This window comes from Nelumbo nucifera, chromosome 8, assembly GCF_055504915.1.
Source record: "Nelumbo nucifera cultivar China Antique chromosome 8, China Antique-T2T, whole genome shotgun sequence".
Lineage (NCBI taxonomy): Eukaryota > Viridiplantae > Streptophyta > Magnoliopsida > Proteales > Nelumbonaceae > Nelumbo > Nelumbo nucifera.
In genome coordinates this window covers 42,282,011-42,303,379 of record NC_142656.1, presented here as the reverse complement: position 1 = coordinate 42,303,379, position 21,369 = coordinate 42,282,011, and the positions used below count along the sequence as shown (strand labels likewise).

Here is a 21,369-nt window from a genome sequence, read left to right as displayed (position 1 = left end):
ACATGGGAGTTATTTGTTTTGATTTCCCCTTTTCTTATAAAAATGTCTCTGTATTTAGATTTCACCGTTGCTTCGACTTCTTGGTGTATATAATACTCAACTCTAGTTTCCTACTTCACTTAACTTGGTTTACATCTCTTCATTTTCTTGCCTTTAAATTTTAATCATCTTTTCATTTTGCTGTTGCGTTGTGTGGTGGATAAAGGTATCAAAGACGTCAAAGGAGACAGTGGCAACAATAAGCTAACTATGGTAGGGAAAATAGACCCATCGAAAATTCGAGAGCGAATAGAGTGGAAGACGAAGAAGAAGGTGGAACTCGTCTCCCCCATACCCAAGAAGGAAGACAAGAAACCAGAAGAAAGGCAATAAAGAAGAGAAGAAGGAAGACTACAAGAAGAAAAATACTAGAGCAATTGCAGAAGGGTAAAGGGTTGAAGGTCATGAACGACAATGGTGCCACATACAAAGACTTAAACACATAGAGGATCCTATTGGACAAATAGGGGCGATTCTGGTATTTTGAAATATTTTAATGACGCTTTGACGATCTAATCAATGACAATTTTGTAATTTTAATAGTTTTATGTCTGTGTCAATGATGGAAGGGAGACTTTTATCGAATTTCTTAAAAGTTCAGGGGTGGTTTATGTTAAAGTGAAATTACAGAGGAGAGGCTTTTATGATTGTCAAAAACTTCAGGGAGGCTTTTGTATTTTACCCAAAAAAAAATACATCACGTTCTAAACCTTGACAAGCTGGTTTAAGGTTGTTATACTAACTTCCCCGGCCCGAGCGGCCAACCCAAAATAATTAGAATTTTAGATGGGCTGAAATTGGGCTGGTTTTTCCAAGCCCGAGTTCCTCATGTGGATAAGATATAGGAGCTCTCTGTAAATTTCAAAACCCTAGAAACTCCTATTCAAAAACCCTATAGGACGATGAATCCATCAACTGATGCCGACGGCGACGATTACTCACCATCTGCCACTGTAATCACCTTTGATCATCCCATTCCTTTACTGAGAGGACCTATACCTGCTGGTGTATCAGATGATCCCTCTATTGGTCCTTTCGTTCTAGCTTTCAGAGACGCAAGGATCTGGAAATCGGCGCTTCAGGCCTGCGAGGCCAAAGTTATAGAGCAATGCGAGGTATTCTTACATCACTTGAATTTATGTCATCTTCTGTTGCAACGTGCAATGACCATGAACTTAAGGTTTAAAAGTTACGGTTCTGGGTAGCTCTGTTTGTTTAGGTATCGAAAGGCGTGACTAAGTGTACTTGTTTCTGGATAGTTGCTATATCTACAGCTCCGCGAAAATAAAGAGATGGGTTTAGATGTATTTTTGTTAGTGTTTTATAGCTTATTTATTAAGTCTTATCATTTATAATCGAAGCAGGGAGGACATTCATCCTGATTATACATATTCTGATTATATCCTGATTATAATTGTTTCCACAAGGAGAAGATGAGCAGATGAGTTAAGCTTGGAATATCCAGGGGAATTGGAGAATGAATAAGCAAACTTGAAAAAAAGTTGAAGTTTTCTGTGTAACAAATAAACTAAGGAACCTCCTTATATCATCTTTTTGGTGGCCTTGTTGAATGTTTCTCTCTTCTTCTCTGATAAATTCTTTTACCATCTCTCATGTTTTCATGTTATGCATTGAGAAAGGAACTAGTGTGGTAACTGCTGTACATTCACTAACACTGCTTTGATTCTTAAACTCCTAGAAGAAGTGAAAAATGGATGCCTTAGTTGATAGGAGGATGCATTTTGCATTCTTACAGTCAAATGTACTTGTAGCCGTATAAGATATGCTTATTAATTTTGTTATTGAGAGAGGCTTTGAAGAATTTTTTTTTTGCAGCTGGCCGAGCTGGTTGGCTTTAGAATTGCCAAGCAGTAACTTACTCAGCTGCACAAACTAACATATGGCACAAAACCAGCTCTTGGCTGCAGGTGTTTTAGCAATTGGGATTGATGCTGCTGTACATTTTTTTTGATAGATTGCTGCTGTACATTTTCCCAAACCAATTTCATTATTAAAGCTAATATGCCTAAAACAGGCAGACAAATGGAAACCTTGATTTGGGAACTCAGAAGAGTTCGGTTAGAGCTCTTGTAAGTTGTATCTCATGTGGTATCTTCACGGCAAGAATGTAAATTAAGAGAAGACTTTATATTCTTGCATGGAATTTTTCAGACTTGTTATGCTCCTAATATTCTAAAAGAAAGAAGTGCAAGGGGCTCCTAGAGCCTAGGGGTGAGCATAATTCGGTTAAAACCGAAAAACCAAACCGAAACTTCGGTTTCGGTTCAATTAGTTCGGTTTAATTGGTTTTTGGTTTGGTTTTGGTTGTGAAAATTGGTTTCAATATATTTCAGCTTTAAAAACCGATTTATTTTTAAAGCTATATAATTTTTTTAATATTTTTGGTTGTTTCTAGTTTGATACCTTGATGCATGGAACACAAAATAATTACAGTCCTATCTGTTCGAACTCGGTTGCATGTAATACTTATTACTTTATTAGTGGAAAGTGGAAACTATAAAGCCAAATACTAGGAAACTTAAATTTCAATTCTCAAGAAGTTTAACTAAAGAGGGAGAACTAAAATAAAGTAAAAAAACCCTCTTCAGTCCTTCCTTTGTGAGCACATCTAACCCCCTTCATCTTCTTCTCTTCATCCAACTCCAACTCTTCAAGTCTCCAATGCTGTTGTCTATTTTAGAGTGCAGAGAGCCAGAGACTGGGACTGCAATCTTCCCAACCTACGTCTCATACTCTCATCTCATGATCTCACTCTCACCTTTCAAACTGGAGTGAGAACTCAGAAGAGAGTGAGAGACCAGCATGACAGCAGCTGCAACCAGATGATAGAGATTGCAAGATTGCTACCTGCAACCATCAATTCGGATTTCAGAGATTGGAAGGCTTCCAGAGTTCATATTCCATGATCCAGATTCCAGAGTGCATTGTACCATCATCCGATTCAGGCATTCACGTTCGGTTACAAGCTGCAGGTAATTTTGAAATCTTTCTCTTCTTCTTCTTCTTGGGGCTCTTGTTATTGAGCTGTGCCAAAGGTCCAATGCTTTTGGTTGGGTGTGGATTCCTATTTCGGTTTTTAACCAATACAACCAAATAAAAATTTGGTTTGGTTTGATCAGTTTTAACAAAAAACAGCTTTGGTTCGGTTTTTTGCATATGGTAGATCAGTTATTAAAATTTTAGTTTTTCGGTTCGGTTTTGAACTGAACAAACCGAATGCTCACCCCTACTAGAGCCTAAGCTGCAAAGTACAAAGCAAAAGAATGCTCCTGAGCAAAGTGGGTTGCCACTTTGGAAAAAATGAAAAGAAGAATTAGCCTAAGTGGTAGTTTCCTATCACATAGGACTTTAGACATACCACTCCATTTAGCCCACCTGGCTCTAATTTCATGGGAAACATTCTCTTCAGTCTCTCCCCTGTCATGGGTTATTGTAACAAAGTAGTGAAAAAGGTCAGATTGAGATCTCTTTGTCTCCAATCCTAATTGTTTCCTGATCATTTCTCCTTTTAATAAATTGACATTGTATATGCATTCTATTTTAGTCCTAATTATTTTAAAACTTTTTAGTTTGAGGCATATCTCCACAAATCTAATTTCTCAATAAATGAGCTCATTAGCAAGGTGCCAATTGGTTGGTTGGTAAGGTCTCCTGCTGGTTGTAACGGAGACATGGGATTGAATCCCACCTGCACTTGGGTTGGGGGGATGGACTACCCCCTGTTGTGTAGCCCCTTGGAGCAAAAAAAAAAAAAGAAACCCAGGATAGTCCAATTATTACCAAAAAAATAAATGAACGCGTTTTATATTTTAAAAGCATGGCAGCAGTCTTATTATCTTTTGACTTTGTCACATTCTGAGAAATCTTGTTCATACTTGGAAGGCTGGCATAAGGATCGGGTGTTCAATCAGTGCTTCTAGCAAGTGCAAACCACCATGGTGGCGAACCCTGTTTGGTGGAGCTCCTGTGGATTTTGCAGCAAGAGAGAAATGCGAAGAGTGTGAGATGGCAGCTTGTCTTGCCGCTTCCAAAGGATCCTGTCTTAAATTGGCAAAAGATAAGTGCTTACCTCCATTTCGAGATGCACGTATTGCCTTGAGTGATAAGGAGATTTCAAAATTTATTTTCTGGGCATCTCCTTCATCAGAAGCAAGAAGCATGATTTCCAAGCCAGTTGGGTCAAGCCAGATGCCCTCCTACCTTTCATCTAAATGTGATCTCCAAGTGACAAATTACAGGGGAACTGTTCTGTTAGAGTCTAGTTGCGGTACTGAAAATTTTCCAGGTGATGAAGTTTCACCAAGCTAATAAAGGTTCAAGAAAACACTTGGTCCAAAGCTCATTCCAATTGGGAGGAGCCCCTTAAGATGTCACCTTTGGTAGATGTGATCATTCTTTCAGGGCATGTAGTAAATGATCTTGCAGAAGTGCCAAGAGACTAAGAGAACAGACAAGTTTCTTGGCACTTCTGCAACTGCAAGATCCTTCTTTCTGGGCATGGTGTAAATGATCTTGTAAACTACTGCACCAATTGTTGATGAAAGGAAAAGAGAATACAATGACAGGCTAACTAAATGCATCATTTTGTTGAAACTGTTTTGGGTGCAATAATGCAATGGACTTAGCTCAGTTTCCTGTTTAATTTTGTCAGTATTTTTTTTCTAACCTCTCTGAGTTGGTAAACATAGGGTGTCAATGGATTGGATTTTTATCGAATCTAATCTGATAATGTTGGATTTGCATGCTCGTTAAATCTAATTGGATTGAATTTGATTGCGAATTATAGTCCATTTTTGTTATTGGATTAAGTTGGATATTGCTCGTTCAATCTGTAGTAATCTGATCTGGAATCATTAACTCATCATTTGAATAATATGCAAATTTGACTTTGTGGTTAGTGTTTTCCATCACAGCTAGATGGTGAAAGATCTCCGTCTTGAGCTTGACTGCTTGATCAACGGTAATCAGTTGCAGAACCTCCAATTATAAAGAAAAGGAAAAAAAAAAAAATCAGTTGCTCTATCCTTTGACATGATGATGGCTAGAGTCAGAGCTGTGCCAACTGGTACAGCCCTTCTCTGTTCTCTTCTCAGAAAATCCCTTCTCAGCCCTGATTAACATTGAGTTTCAGCACACTCAAAGTCTAAGGAGTGTTGTGCTGATGACTTAAATAGTTAAATGGATTATCAATTAAGGTGTGTGTGTGTGTGCGGAATCCCCACTAATCGTGTCTATTTTTACCTTTCAGAGCTTCCCCTTTTTGAGTATAATTCAAAAGATCAAATTTCTCTCTCAAAGGTATCATGGAAACTTATGTTAATAATCTTAGATTTAGAGGGACCCACAAAGAGGGCAGGGCTCTATGAGGTCAAAAATAATATAGAGCCCAAGGCAAAAATGGATTTGATTGCCATTTCTAGAAAGTTGGATAGGGTAGACCTTCTAGCCCTAAAACTCGACCAGTTTTTCACTCTTAACCAACAATTGGGCCCATCTACCTCTTATCCCGAAGTATGTTTCACTTATGCCAGCCCGGTTCACCAGGTCGATGACTGTCCTACTACGACCCAGTTTCCACCTTTTATCCAAGAATAAGTTCAGGCAGCCCAAAGTTTCTCAAGGCTCACTAATGATCCATATTCTAATACTTATAACCCTGGGTTGAGAAACTATCATAACTTTTCTTAGAGGACACATCAACCCAATGTACAGTCCTATCAGCTTTCGTCCAACTCTATGGCCCAACAGTTTCAAAGGCCAGTAGTACAAAACCAGTTCCAGTAGGTGTACCATAGGAATCAATCGGCCTAACCATATCAGGGCTACCCGCAACCCCTTCAATCCCGATCAATAGATGATCAATTTATGGAGTTGCAGCAGTTGATCCTAAATCAACAACAGTCCATTGCTAGGTTAGAAAGCCAAATAGGGCAGCTAGCTGAAGCTAATGCAATGAGAGTAGTGGGGCAACTATCGAGTTGATCGGTTGCAAACCTTAGGAATTAGCCATCGGGTTTTTCTCAACAATTTAAACCACCTCTTCAGAATCCCCAATTCGAAAATACTAAAGCTATAACAATTTTAAAGAGTGGGAGAATTTTGGAAGACTCGCATGAGAAAGAAAGTAAAGAAGAAGAAAATGAGTCAAAAAAACCCTTAGTTGGGGGTGGGGGTGGGGGGGGGGGGGAAGAAGAAGAAAGGAAAAACTTAGAAAAAGAGCCTAAAGTAAACCAATCTGTAGTCCCTTTTCCTAGCGCACTCACAGCCGGGCCGTTGCGGAAAAAGAAAATGATTCGCAATGAGGAGATCAGGGAACTTTTCAAACAAGTATACATTAACATCCTGCTCCTCGATGCGATTCAACATGTCCCGACTTATGCAAAGTTTCTGAAAGAGCTATGCACCCAAAAGAGGAAGCCACGATCAGCCCCACAAAAAGTGATGTTCTCAACAAATGTGAGTGCGGTCCTCCTGAACCAACTTTCCTGGAAAATGAAAGACCCGGGTGCTCCTCTTATTAGTGTATAATTTCTGGAATCACCTTTGATAGGGCCTTATTGGATCTAGGGGCTAGTGTGAACCTACTTCCATTTATTATTTATGAAAGGTTCAGGGTCGGCGAGTTGAAACCTACCCCAGTAATTCTGCAATTCGCTGATCGGTCAGTCAAGACTCCTCGAGTTGTCATCGAGGATGTCATCGTTAGGATAGAAAACTATTATTTCCCTATAGATTTTGTTGTCCTAGACATGACCCCAACCGAAGAACTGAACCACAACCCGATAATCTTAGGACGATCGTTTTTAGTAACGACTAATGCAAATATCAACTGTAAGTCGGGGGAAATGGACATCTCATTTGGGGAACAAAAGGTCCAATTAAATTTTTTAATGCCTCTAAGTATCCAAACCTAGGGGAAGATGAAGGCAGTGTGGACATAGTGGACAATCTAGTGAATGACCTATCTACCCCTTTGTTAGCCCAATCTGGTCCTGGTTGGTATGAAAACGAAAGTGAGTATGAGAGTTTGGATGAGAGAGATGAATAGTTGTGTCTAGCTGAAGACATTAAACTTAGCGCTGGTTGGGAGGCAACCCAACGTAATTTTGGCCCAAATCTTCTTTGCATCATTCTAGTCATACCATTAGGGATAATGGCATTTAAGTTGGGGGGTGAGGAAAGAGAAAGAAAAAGCTAAGGAAACTGATAAAATAAAAATTTGTGAAGCTAAGCCTTTAAAGATGGAGAATTAAAATTTCACTGAAAATTTTAAAATTTTCCATTGAAAGTGATTCCCAAATAGAAAAAGTTAAGGAAACTGATAAAAGAATATTGAATTCTATAGAAATTGGTAGCAAGTGATAGGAGTCAAAATTGGTATTGTTTGAATATTGTCAAAACTGTTTGGAAATTGAAAAATACTCCTAAGTTTGTCCCTATCAAGATAGGAAGAGAAAGATTGAGAAATTAGACAAAATTTTTTAAATTGTTAAGAGACAATGGACTACCCTGAACAGTGTTGCAAAAAGAAAAAAAAATTAAAAAAAAGGGGATAAAAGGTCAATGGATACCCTAGACTTAGTAACCAGGTCTCTTCACCTAAGTCAAGTGTCGAGATTCGCGTCAAACGGAAAAGGAAATGCCAAAAACACTTACCTAACACTTAGTAACCAGGTCTCTTCACCTAAGGAAAGTGTTGGGATTCACGTAAAACGGTGAAAGGTAATAATAAAAATAAGTTCAGGAGTAGAAATCCGCTTTCAGAAATAATAAGAAGAATACCTGTCCGATTTTAAAATCAATCTCATCTTAACAAGACAGTTTGCAAATGAAAGGATAAATAAGATTTTTCAAGCCAAGTTTTTGTAATATTCAAAACAAGATAGTTTTATCCCTAATGCCCAATACCGATCTATACAGAGTTTGAGAATGCTGGAATCAGGATGGTTGATTAATTCTGTTAGGGATGATCTTGAGATGGGAAGGATTTATGTTAAGTGTAATTTTAAGTCTGGATTACAAAGGGAATAGCAATGGTTAAGTTGGGGGGTGTGATAACCCTGCATTTTGATGCCTTAAGTGCATCAATTTAGGGTTTTCCAGTTAAAATTAATTATGTGACCTCTAAGGGTCTCTATGCAAATTATGTAGAAAACTGAGATGTTTTCATGGCTGAAGTGCAGTTTTTGGGAAGCTGGTGTGAAGACCAGCTGAGAGAAGGGGTGTTTTTGTGAAAAACTGAGAACAAGAGGGCATTTCCTATCTGCTAAACCCAGTTGGCGCCCATCTTACTGTATTACCATGCTCCCCTCTCCTTAGCAAACCCTAGGGAGCCTTTTTAACCTATTCTTTTCCTCCTTAGATAACCCTAGCTGCCCCAACTATGTAATTTCCACCATCCACTCCTAATCTACACCATCCATTTTTGGGCTTTCCTTTATAGCTTTTAAACCCTAGGGCGCCACCTATTATGCTAATCCTCACCATTCAGCTCCCCTACCATTAAATCTCAGCCACTTTCTCCATCTTATATCCCAACCATTCAATCTAGGGCGCCACTTATTCTTTTAATTTTAACCGTTCAACCCTATATGTTCTAATCTACACCCTCCATTTTCGGGTGCCTAAATCTCAACCCTACATAATATCGAGCGCCCTTTCCTTTCATTCTCAGCCATAGGATCACCCCAAAACCATCTTAGCCATCCATTAGAAACCCTAGGGCATCCCTAACTTTGCTAAATCCTAGCTGCCACTCCCCATCTTTCTTCCTATTTCCAGTTGTGTCCACCATTCTCTATAAAAAGGGTCCTAGGGGCCTTGTAGAAGGGGTTGGATTCTGCCCCCAAGTAAGACGGAAGGCTGATTTTGAGAAGTTCAAGGGTAGAGGAAGAGGAGAACGCCCAAGCAAGAGGAGGGGTTCCTACTTGCAGTTCGCCAACACCACTACTGCCACGTCTGGAATCGGATCCCAAGCACTTTTACTTTATTTTAGTTTTAGTTTTTGCTCTTTCAATTCCAGTTTCGTTATTTCCTTTCTGCCATTTATTTCATTCTGTTTGATCTTCATTTTCTTTTCTACAAATCTGTAATTCGGTCAGATAAGACGGAAGGTCTAGCTCGAGAAGTTCGAGGGTCAAAGGGGAAATCCGGAGACTGCTACCTCTAATCGGATTACATATTTTTATTTCGTTTCTTTCTGTGTTTGAGGGTCAAAGGAGAGATCCTGTGGATACGACCCGTTTTCATCCCTTTACTATGTTAGTAGTTGTTTGAGAGTTGGAAAAATTATAAATGTTTAAGCTGGTGTTCCGAAGTGTTTAACGACGCGCTTTTAGACACACCAATTCCCTTTCTTAAAATATTGAAAACACATGTTTGAAGTTTAAAGCACATGACAACATCACAAATGTTGAATTCCAACGAGTAGGATAATCAATAACCAACTTCTTTCTACCAAGTTATAGTTGCTGTAAAATTTTAAAAAATGTTTGTTTCTCAACTTCAGACTGGTTAATGTATTTAACACTTTCATGCACATTTTCAATGATGTGACTAAACTCCCCAAAACTCTCTTGAACCAACAAGTTCAAAATATGTGCACTACATTACACATGGAACAATTTCCCATCACAAAGGAACTTCTTATTTTTAGAAAACATCTCTCTCAAAAACCTTAAACATGTATTATTATATGATGTATTATCCATAGAAACCGTAAATACCTTATTCTCAAGGCCCCACTCCTTTAAACACTTATAAATAGCATTTGCGATATCAAATCCATGACAAGGTGGAGGAACATGGCGAAATTGAGAACATGTTTCTGTAACCTCCAATTAGCTTCTACAAAGTGACCAATTATCACCATATACTTTATCCTTTGGTTTTGTGACTTCTAAAGGTCAATGGTTGTGAGCTCCGGAAAGCTCGTAATCGTTCAAAGAGATGGAGTCGCCACCAATTTTTTAGAGTAAATAGACCCTCATTTTTGGATTTGAAAACTCGATTTAAGTCTTTGATAGTGACTCTGTTTTCCATGGGAAAGGCACACAACCAAGAGATTTCGAGTTCTAAGGATTGGGAGAGGGAAGGTGTTAGGCACCCCTCTCTCCAAGCTACTATAATAGCCCAATACAGGAGTTGTTCAAACTCAATTTCTTTCAGAGAGAAACATAAATGATTGTAAGAATTTCTCAAATCTAGAGGAACATACTTTCAATTTCTCCTAAGACTGGTTTTGAGGTGATGTTATCGAGTCTTAGGTATTGATTTCCCTAAGACACTCGCCTGTTTGCCTCTATTCTCAATCAAGAAGAAATTGCAAACGATGGTTCTCCAACATTTCATAATCTCAAGCAACCCAGGATAACTAAAAAAAGACTTACCTTTCGTATGTACCTTGTCAAAAGTTTTCTAGCAACTAAGAGGACTTTAAACGGAACTTGAGTAAGGTCGGAGCTAGGCTGAGCATTTCTAGTGTTAAGTTTGGAGGACAAGGGATGATGCTTAAGTTTGGCTTCAGGGATTTTGGGATTACAAGCAGAATGGGTATTCCACAAAAGTTGGAAAACTCTCCCTTCCTTCTCTCTCTTTCTTTCTCGAGGGACCTCTCTCAGGTTTCCTCTCTTCAGTCCTCCTTTTTGAGCTTGAATTAGGTTAATATTTATAGAGAATGAAGGGAGATGGGTCTAAAACTCATCCAGCTATAGTGTTTGGGATTCAATAGAGTTTTTTCACAAAAAAAGGTAAAAATTCTTCAAAGAAATGGATGCTCAGCTATACTTTCCTGTTTGGTGAAACATTTTCTTTGATTTGGGGATGGTTTTCACGGGTTTTGTGCATTCAATGGGAGCTTAGGGCGTGGCAGACGTTGCAGCCCCGTATTTGGGATTGCTAGTGGCAAAAAATATAAATTTGATGGACTTTTAAATGCTATTTTGTCTTTTCTTGGTTTTAAGTAGGGGTATATTTGGGTTTTTGGGCTTTTTAAGCCTATTAGGCCATATTTCATTGGTCCAAGTGTTCTAATGGGTCAAGAATGGGTCTGAAATCAGCCATCATCCTTTTGGGACTTCAGGTTGGGACAAATGACGTGGCAATTTAATCTAGTGTGTCAAAATGATATCTTTTTAGTTTAAAGATCAAACGAATGAATCTAGTCATGAAATTTGATGTGATGAGTTTTTTTTTTGGATCTCTGAACTCAGTGGTGATGTCTGATTGGTCAAATGAGCTCAGGATGATGGAGATCTATGGTTGACAAGTTCGGAATAACGAGATTTGTTGAAATAGAATCTTTGTTTGATAAAGGGTTAAACGAGGGGATTTTGGGATGAAATTCGGTGGGTTGGCACTTTTGAACATCCTGAATCTAATGGAAGTGATGGATATTTGATCAGAGGTGTGGATTGAGTGTTTTAGTTCATATCATGGTCTTAGCTTATTGCTTTTCAATAAACGAAAGAGACTGAAATGGAATCTTACTTTTTCAATGGTTAAACAGAGGTGTTTGGTCGTAAAATTTGACGTATTGGGGTTTTCTCGGTCTCCGAATACAGTGGTAAGGTCTGATTGGTCATATGAAGTTGGGATAATGGATGGTAAACTCTAATTAATGAGATTTGCTGAACTAGAATCTAAGCTTGATGATGGGTCAAATGGGGGAATTTTGAGCTACAATTTAGTAGGTTGGCATGGATTAGTGTGAGGATTCAAGTGGACGGTTTTGATTTGAGAAAGATATGGTCAATCTGGGTAATCGTTTAGGGCCATCGGAATGGGATCATGATGTTTTTGTGATTGGTCATCGTAGATTTGTAATGAGATTTGTTAGTTGATTGTTTTCTAGTGATCTTGGGGTAATGGATATGTTGGATTTGGTTTCGGAGGAGTTGGAATTTGAATATCACATAGATCGGGGTCGTTAGAAAGGAAGTTGGCATGATGAACAATGGGTCTTTGCAGTTTAGTCATGAAAATTGATGTATAACTAAGTTGTAGTTTCTCAAGTCTGGGGGTGATGTCTGATCAAGGTTCTTGTTTGTCATGTGGATTGTGTTTCTCAGGTTTTGGAAAGTCTCAGGTTGATCTTGTTGTGTTTCAAGTTTTTGGAGTGCAAGAGGGGAGTACAAAGAGGTAGGGTGAAGGGACCGAGCAAAAATTGGGTGCTAACAATGGTTATGCTAATCTTTGAAATACCCTTTTAAAAAATTCTTCAATTTCTTCTTTTGATTATCATACACAGCTATACAATCATTCTTCTCAAAATCTGGATTACACATCTTCATTATGAAATTAAAGCTTTCCTCTTTTACTACGGTAAATGGATGCTCATGCATAAGCACCTAGTGAGCAATTTCTTCCCTCATTTTAGAACGATCATACTTTGCAACGATAGTAGGATTTAAAAGAGGGGGGCATACAATGTCTACATCAACATTGGAGTCCACAGGTGGAAAATTGAAGGTCATGATGCGTATTGCTTACACTAGCAAGTGCACTAGCCGATCAAGTAAGAAAGTGATGAATAGAGTATCATTCCCACGACGATTTATACAGCAACTACTAGTAATACATCTGCCATTTATTATCTGATAAATTGAATTCTTATCCTAATCAAAATTTGAATTTCTAACCAGCAAACTATCTCTATCAATTCGGATCAAACACCTTTTATGCAATCAAGAAAACAAGTTGTATGAAAACACTACAGATTTGGTCCAGCAATCAATTCTCAAGGTTATTAAATTGAATTGGGATTCAGTCATGGTTTGGTGAAACCCTAAGTGCATGAACAGCCTCTCTCGAGCACATGCTCATTCTATCAATGAGTGGTGATTCTTATATCTCTATCAAAAATCTAATCCCCATGCATGCATTAAGCTCAAAAATTCGAAGGGCATCATTTCAGATTTGAATGAACACCAACTGAATCATACAAGTTATCTCTAAATTGTATTAAATTCGGTTCTTGATTAGTAGATCAGATTATCTAAACTCTTTCTCAAGTAATTTAGACATTCCAAGATTCAAGAACAATTCGGCTACAACTATAGCAGATTATCTAAATTATTTCTTAAGCAATTCAGACAGTCCAATATTCAAGATCAATTCGGCCAAGCTATTCTAACATTTAAAATCCTAATCAAGAAACATCAAGACTGCATTCAATCAATCGAATAACCCTAGAGAACTAATTACAGATCTGAAATTTCATGAAACATTGTTCAATTACTAACAAGAAAGAGAAATTAATGGACAAGATTGCATAAACCCTAGCTGAATTCGGTTACCACTTGCGCAAAACCAAAGAAGAAGACAACCTAGAGTCTTGGGTGATCTTCGATCTCCTCGAATGGCTTCTTCTCCAATTTCAAATTCAGAAATCTTCGATCTCTTCAGAATTTCTTCTAGCTTCTAAAAGGTTGCCGTCTTTAGGATCTCCTTGGGCTGCAATTGGGCCTCCCCCTTGCTGGGCCGAAAAGTCTCCCTTGGAGAGCTTCGGCTAGGCTCTCTCCTTGGGTTCCCCCATAGAGTGCTTTGCTTCTTTATGGGCCGCATTGCCCTCCTTAGGATTCTCGGTTGGGCCTTTCTTCTAGCTGGGCCGAATTGCCTCCACTTTTGCCCCTTTTACATGTTTTTATGCTATCTTCCCTCTAAGCTGGTCCACATTCTTAATTTCCTGAAATCAACATAAATTAGGGTAAGAACTATACAAATCAGCATCAAAACCATGCATAAAACATTAGAAGTTATGTGTAGCTTGCGCACACATTAGGTCATTTGTTGCTTACACTATTTCTTAGCTTTTTGAGCTACTTTTCTTGATATACATGTTTTTAAATGTCGGCCCATATGACTTGTTGCCCCAATAGATTGTATAGATAATTTACTCTTGCAATGGACACATTGTGCCTTCTTCATTCCATTATTAAGTTCAACCTCTTTGAATTCCTTTCATACATCTAAAGTTTTGTTTTTGTATTTTTGACTTTGGTATTGGACCATCTTCTTCAATAGGGCTCCAAGATCTAGTTTGAGTACCATATGTGATAGGAGAGGTAATGGGATTGCTTGCATTATTTGTCGTTTGACTTGTCTCATGTGGAGAGGAGTCATAAAAAATGTCAACCATGATTATAGGGGATGGACTAGACACAAAATGAGAGGGTGAGGGTCCTATAGAGGCTAAGGGAACATTTGTTGATTAAACATTGTGATCATGGATGGGAGGTGATGGCATTCTTGCATAAATGTGAACCTTACGATCTATTAAATTGTTAAATGAGAGATATATTATACTATATATTGGTTTGCTACCCCAATGGTCAAATTACATTCTAAGCAGACAAAGAGGGCAAGAAGGAAGAATTAATGCAAAGTCCAAAATAACTACTCTAATAATAAATTGCATATCTATTTTGAGCACAAAAATATGACTATACGTCTATACCTCAATAAGTTAATAAATTTCAGGCATTGAACCGAGCCCTATAATCAAATCAATGCTTCTTATTACAATCCTTTAGCTACATATGTTCAACTGATAATAGGTATTGATGTCACACAATCTGGATGCTCCCTCGTGTACTGTGATGTGGATTCTGACTGGATGTCAAATTGGTTGGCTGAGTTGTGAAGGTTGAGCTAATGTTTGAGTGTCCGAGCTAATGTGTGTTGCAAGGAATGGAAGATGAGAGTGCCCGGGTGTCTTTTACCCGGGAAGGGCACTCCGATGCTTAAGTTAGTAGATGTTTAAGAAGATATCTGAAAGAGTGAGAGAGCTCTAGAAGTTTAGTTGGCATACCTTTCTAGGTGAATCTGGGTGCCTTATATAGGTCCTTGGACTCAGGTGGCCAAGGTAACGGTCTTGAGCTCTTTGGGGAGCCATTTCCTTCTTTTCTGGCACGTTAATGTGTCAGTTGCGAGATCCTCGCGGGGGTTACAATCTGTCTAAGTAAAGTCGAGGCACGCGACATGGTGAGCCGTTCTAATGGTCGCGCTATTGGCGCCTTTGTAGTGAACTGTTGAGGACGGTTAGCGAGCTCTTCCTCGTAGGTCGCCTTAGGTCCTCTCATCTCGATCAACTAGTAGAACAGTTCATCGTAATCTTATGGGTCTACCAGCTCGGCCTTACCGAGGTGGAACTATACGGGGTGGTTAGCTAGATCTCCTTAGCAGGCCGCCTTAAGTCCTTACATCTCGATCGACTCCTAGGACAACTCACCATAATCCTACGGGGTCAGCTAGTTCGGTCTTGCCGAGGTAGAGGTCAGCCTGGGTGAGATGCTCTGAGTTAATTTTACTGAGCTAGCTCACTGACTTGGCGCTGAGGTGTCATTTGAGAGTCACGTGTCACTGTATAATTGGGAGGACCAAATTACCCCTCATCAATTTCCCCCCACTCTCGAGCCAACGTTAACTCGGTGAAGAGAGTAACTCTGAGTAAGGGTAATTATTCTGGATGGTTCATAAGTCGCTTGTTTTATTAGCTCGGTCTCAGGCTGGGCAGACCACGGTTTCTTCTCGAACATCAAATTTGGGGAAAGAAGGGAGCGCATACTAGCTAGTGTAGGATGTTGGCGTGTCACTGGCATTTATTACATCTCAGGACCGGCTCGACCGCATTACTTTCATGGTGGGCTAGTAGTACATTTGTTGTAAGGCTTTTCGAGCTAGGGCTCGGCCTCCCAAGTGTCCCCCACAAAGCCCTTCGTGGATCTCGTGTAACACCCGATCTGCCTCAGTTTAGCGTAGGCATTGTAGATATGGTAGAATGAAGGATCTTATATAGAGTTGCTCACCTACTATCACATAGCAAGTTGCTTTCCATTCTATAAGCCAAACTGCATTTCGTTATTTTGGCAATATGCCTTGCTTTAGGTAGTCGAAGATTAGATCTATCCAGCTCGGCTTTGTAGTTGTTATATTGGCGACCTCTTCTGCCCCTTTTTTAATCGATGGGCGAGGTAGCTCTTTTATGTGGACTGTTCTTTTTGTCAAGTCAATCGTGCTCGCCAGCTTGGAGAGGGCATCGACTTCTATGTTTTTCGTTCTCAAAATTTGTTGGAGATATCGAGAATGGAAGCTAGGTAGTTCTCTTACCTTGTCGAAGTAGGTCAACATCGCAGGTTCTCAAGCCTCATACTCACCATTCACTCGGTTTACCACGAAGGAGTCACTACAAACCACAAGATGCTTGGCCTCGAACTCCTTCGCTAGTGCCAACCTGGCTATGTGTTTCTCGTACTCGACCTCATTGTTTGAAGCTCAGAATAAAAACTAGAGCGCGTATTCTAGGTTCACCTTGCTAGGTCCGTAGAGCATTAACCCAATTCCGCTTCCACTCTGATTGGATGAGCCGGCCACAAGGAGTATCAAGAGATCCTCATCCCAACTCACAATTTCATGAGATGGAGCTGGCGTTGCACTGGTTGATGCCTCCGACGTGGTTGCGAGCTTAGTCACTTTAGGGGTCGGCGAGTCGATGGTACACTCGACAAGGAAGTCTACCAGAACCTATGCTTTGATCGCTGGTCGCAACTCATAACGGATGTCGTATTCATTGAGCTCTATTGCCCAATTCGCTAGTCTCCTTGAGACCTTAAGCTTTTGAAGGATTTGCCTCAGCGGTCAATCGGTCAGGACTACGATGGTATGGGCCTGGAAGTAGGGCCTTAGTTTTTGAGCTGCTAACACTAGCGCAAAGGCGAGCTTCTCTATGTCTAGGTACCGGGTCTCAGAAGCATGTAGGACTTTGCTCATGTAGTAGACAGGTCGTTGTGTCTTATGCACTTCTCATACTAGGACCGAGCTAACCACCTCATCACTTGCGGAGAGGTAAAGTTTGAGCTCGTCCCCGGTCTCGGGTTTGGTCAATAGGGGGCGAACTAAGGTATCTTTTCAGCTCGTCAAAGGCGAGCTGTTGTACAGAGGCGGAGTGGTTTGTCATTGAGTCAAGCTCCAAGGTGGTGACCTACTTTTTCTTCATGGCAAGCTGCTATGCCAGCTTCGAGGCGACCTACTTCTTCTAGGAGATTTACTTATCTTGTTTTTCTTGCTACTTGGTGGGTGTTGAATCCAACCAAAGATAAAAAGTCTTGCTCGAAGTGAATAATTTGTATATAGTGATGAGCAAGGTCGTCTCCATAGGGATTGGGTGGATTTATTTCCAAGTATACGAAGTAGGGGGTTGTTGAATTAAGGAAAATAAGATGAAATAAAAGAAAATAACAGAAAGCAAGGATCAAATCGATGGGAGATAGCTTTCGGTTGAAGGGACAAGTTCATCTTTGAATCTTATCATTGATCCTCGATGCAAGGATAAATTCATATGTTTACGAATAAATTGGTTATAGCCATTAACAAGCTCTAACAGCCAACCTCTACTCGTATAATTCGACACCAAAACAAGCTCTTTGATTGCTTCTCTTATTAATAGACAGTCCTAAACAAGCTCTTAGGATTTAATCTATTAATAGCATTAAGAGGGGAGAGACCCAATTCTGGTCAGCGATCTCACAAGCTCGGACCGTTTAAACCAGATCATACATTTTCCTAACATAGATCGAAAACTTTTTTGCAATCAATTTCTATTAGTTGCCACCATGATCAAACTTACCAATCATATATGAAACTGGAGGTTCAATCGGCCATAGATCATTCTCATTGAATGAGCAAGGGCGCCTTCTTGCTTAATCAATAAAAATAATCTTCACAGTTAATCGCAGAAAACATATGAATACCCATAAATAATGAATTGAAATAAAAATCAATTAGATCTCACAATGTTTATAGAATCAAAACTTCCCTAACCCTTCAACCAGGAATTAAAACCTCACAGACACTTCATGATGAAATCGCAGCTTCCAGATGAGAGGGGGCAAACTCTACTTCTTCCTCCTTGGTTGCTGATTGCTCTTCTTGAAGGCTGAAGCTCTCTTGGAGGATTTGATGATGCCTTGGGTGCTAGTCCACCCCCTTTATATAGACTTAGGAGGGAGCTGTCTCCTACTCCTCTAAGGAGTTCTTTCTTCATTGGGAGTTTAGTTCTCTAATAGATAATGCCTAGATTAGATCTAATCTACTCCTATCTCTTAACTGGTAATCTTAATCTCTTTTATCTTTCTAGAAATATAATATAAAATTGAATCTAATAGGACTCTTTGATGTTTCTTATTTTTGCATTCGTATTGAGCTTCCTCAACGAATTGGGCCACTGCAAGGCTTCTCTGTGAACTGGGCTTCTCTGCGAATTGGGCTTTTGCTGCGAACTGGGCTTCTCTGCGAATTGGCTTAGACTTCGGGCTCGATTTTGACCTTGATGCAGTCCGAATCTATCAAAACTCAAAACATGAAAACTGTAGAGTTTTTCCTACCATCGGATTACTTGACCTGTAGGTGCATTTTATGCTCCATCTTACCATCGGATTACTTGACCGGTAGGTGCATTTTATGCTCCATCCTACCATCGGATTACTTGACTGGTAGGTGCATTTTATGCTCCATCCTACAAATTGTAGCAATGGTAAAGTATTTTCCATGTTTACTTAAACCTGAATTTAGGACTAGCTTAAAAGGGAATGGCTTTAGATAGGTCGTGCACTTCTTGATCATATTTATTTACTCAGTTCAGAAGAATCTTCCCAGAACACTGTTTCAATTGATTCCAAAAGAGTTGATTTTTTTTAATAAAATGCAGAAAAACACGACCTAAATCAAATTTTAAAACACAGCCTAAATCCCCTCCCCCACACTTGAAACTTACATTGTCCCCAATGAAAAGAAAAAGTGGAAATAACTAAACTATAAATGCAAACACAAGAAGAAAAAGAAAAAAAAAAAAAACAAACTTCCCTATTTTTAATCATAAACCGGATCCTCCAGGTCTTGTAATTGTAACTTCCGGTGCTTTCCCCTTTCATCTATCATGGGTGGGTTCAAATCTGGAACCTGCAAAATAGAGGGTAAAAGTTTACTGTCAAAAGTCAACAACATAATATAAGGAGCATTACCTGACTGTTGTAACTCTGGAGAACCATTCAATGCTGCAACAGTTTATTGCAATTTAGAACTCCAGGTTTACTCGTCTTTCTCAGGATGCTTACTAATGGTGATTTCCAATACATCCTTCCCATCAAGTTTAAAAACCTCTTGTGCTGAAGAATCAATCACATCAACGAAATAAACAGGATTATCATCAGTAGGATATTTCATGTCATCATAAATATTAAACTTAACAATCTTACCATCAAATTCCATGGTAAGTGTCCCCTTATGCACATCGATTTTAGTCTTGGAGGTGTTAAGAAATGGCCTTTCCAACAAAATTGGAGTTGGATTGGAAGAATCATCTTCTTCCATATCAATCACATAGAAATCGGCAGGAAAGACCAGATTATTAACTTGGACCAAGACGTCATCCAAAACCCCCTTTGGGTGTGTAGTAGATCGATCAGCGAGTTGTAAGATCACACCCGTCTCTTTCAGTGGTCCGAGATTCATGGTCATGTAAATAGAATGGGGCATGACATTTATCGAAGCTCCTAGATCTAACATTTCTTTTTTGATCTGGACATTTCCTATTTTACAGGGGATAGTGAACATACCTGGATCCTTGCATTTAGGGGGTAATCTCTTTTGGAGAATTACTGAAACATTTTCTCCTATATGGACTTTCTCATCGCCTTTCAGCCTTCTCTTAGTGGTGCACAACTTCTTAAGGAATTTATCATAGCGGGGTACCTGCTTGATTGCATCAAGGAGGGGGGTATTTACCTCAACTTTGCGGAATGTCTCGATAATATCCTTGTCTTGCTCCTCCTTCTTGGATTTTGCAAATCGGCTAGGAAAAGGTGGAGCGATGACTATGGCTTGGGGTTGCTTTCCGCTTGAATTTTTTTGGGGTAATGGTGTCTCCTTTTCTTTCTCTTCTTTAGTTGTATCTTTAGATGCTTCTTCACTAGGTTCATTCAGCTCCTTCCTACTTCTCTGAAGGGATGAGAGATCCATCATATGGATGGCCGAACCCTACAAGACGGTAGGGCGAAATTTCAAAAATTTCTCTCTCCCATGTGGTAATCACATTCCCTGTTTTAGAAAAACTGCATTTTTCAAGGATCAATCTTGAACCAAGAACCGAACCAGATTTGAACCAAAACAGTAGGAGAGGGATATACCTGATACGAAGATGCAATATCTCCTAAAGAAGGTGTTCATGCCCAAAGAAAAACTCCAAAGACTACTCCCACTGAAGATGACACAGTGAATGGTGGAGCAGAATCAGCAGGGCCCGTCCAACGAACCGAATTCTTCAACAAGAACTTGAGGAAGGCAGTGAGCACGACTTCTGATCAGCCTTTCCCCAAAGATTGATATCAAGGCACCTCTTGATCGCTCCTACAAAGGATGGAGATCGAACTGGCAGTGTGGCGGCAACTGGAGGAAATCGCAGGGAGAAGATGTTGCTGTCACACTGTTGCTGTCTTCTCTCTGGGTGCTCTGAGATCTGATCTCTGAGATTTCTAGGATGCTTGGGATGGGCTGAATGGTTCACCCCCTCCTCCTTTTATAGGCTTAAAGAGAGCTCCTAATCTCATTAGGAGTTTCCTAATCCAAATCTGTATTTGGATAAGGAGTTCTCTTTAAGAGATAAGGATAAGCCTTTATCTTATCTGCAGTTTAGATCAGCTCTCTTCTAATCTCATTAGGAGGTTTCCAGATCTGAATTGAGATCTGGACTCTTTGAGTGGATAGAGTAAGACCCTATCCTATCTGCTAATTTAATCCCAGATCCGCCCCCTTATTTAACTAGTCAAACTAGGCCAGTTTGAAATGGGCTTTATGCCCAATAAGTCTAAGTGCTCAAGCTGCTTCCAACCTGCTGCTCAGTTGGGCTTCTTTGTATGGCGTGGGACCCAAACATTGATCTACACATCAACCACATGGGTTCAGCCCAACCTCTGTTACAAGGCCTGGCCGAATTCACTGAAAAGACAGTGAACCCCCTGAAGCCCATCATAAAAACTCCTTATGGGCCCAACACTTACACTAAGTGGTCCCTAGGCCAAGCCACCTTATAAAAACCCAATGACTGTGGGCAGATGCAAGATTATCCCATCAGGTATTACCCTCAATGGTCTTACACTTAACCTCTCAGCCCATAATGATCATACAATGCCCGACAAGAGAGGACCTCTCCCTCGGCTGCAAGGAACAGTGCTGCACTCTCTATTCACATGGATCCCGGGAATTAAAACATTTTGCAAACAATTTGTAACCATAATATATATATATATATATATATAT

General features: G+C 39.7%; 2 protein-coding genes across 3 annotated transcripts; one reads left to right on the top strand and one right to left on the bottom strand.

Moving 5' to 3' along the window:
• Nucleotides 1-821: 821 nt before the first annotated feature.
• On the top strand, nt 822-4,702 carry LOC104590723 (uncharacterized). 2 transcript variants are annotated; one of them, XM_010249461.3, is made up of 2 exons: nt 822-1,154; nt 3,943-4,702. In XM_010249461.3, the coding sequence occupies exons 1-2, from the start codon at nt 942-944 to the stop codon at nt 4,366-4,368; spliced, it is 639 nt and encodes a 212-aa protein (XP_010247763.2). In that variant the 5' UTR covers nt 822-941; the 3' UTR covers nt 4,369-4,702. The 2 variants fall into 2 exon arrangements, 1 of the variants encoding a protein (XP_010247763.2); XR_016079135.1 differs by lacking the exon at nt 822-1,154 and adding an exon at nt 2,010-3,032 and having other exon boundaries at nt 3,943-4,082.
• A 14,222-nt stretch (nt 4,703-18,924) lies between these two features.
• Nucleotides 18,925-20,073, bottom strand: LOC104590724 (uncharacterized). Its single transcript, XM_088893821.1, has 3 exons — nt 19,189-20,073; nt 19,077-19,091; nt 18,925-19,014 (listed from the first exon to the last, which is right to left on the bottom strand). The coding sequence occupies exons 1-3, from the start codon at nt 20,071-20,073 to the stop codon at nt 18,925-18,927; spliced, it is 990 nt and encodes a 329-aa protein (XP_088749947.1).
• Between the last annotated feature and the right edge of the window lie 1,296 nt (nt 20,074-21,369).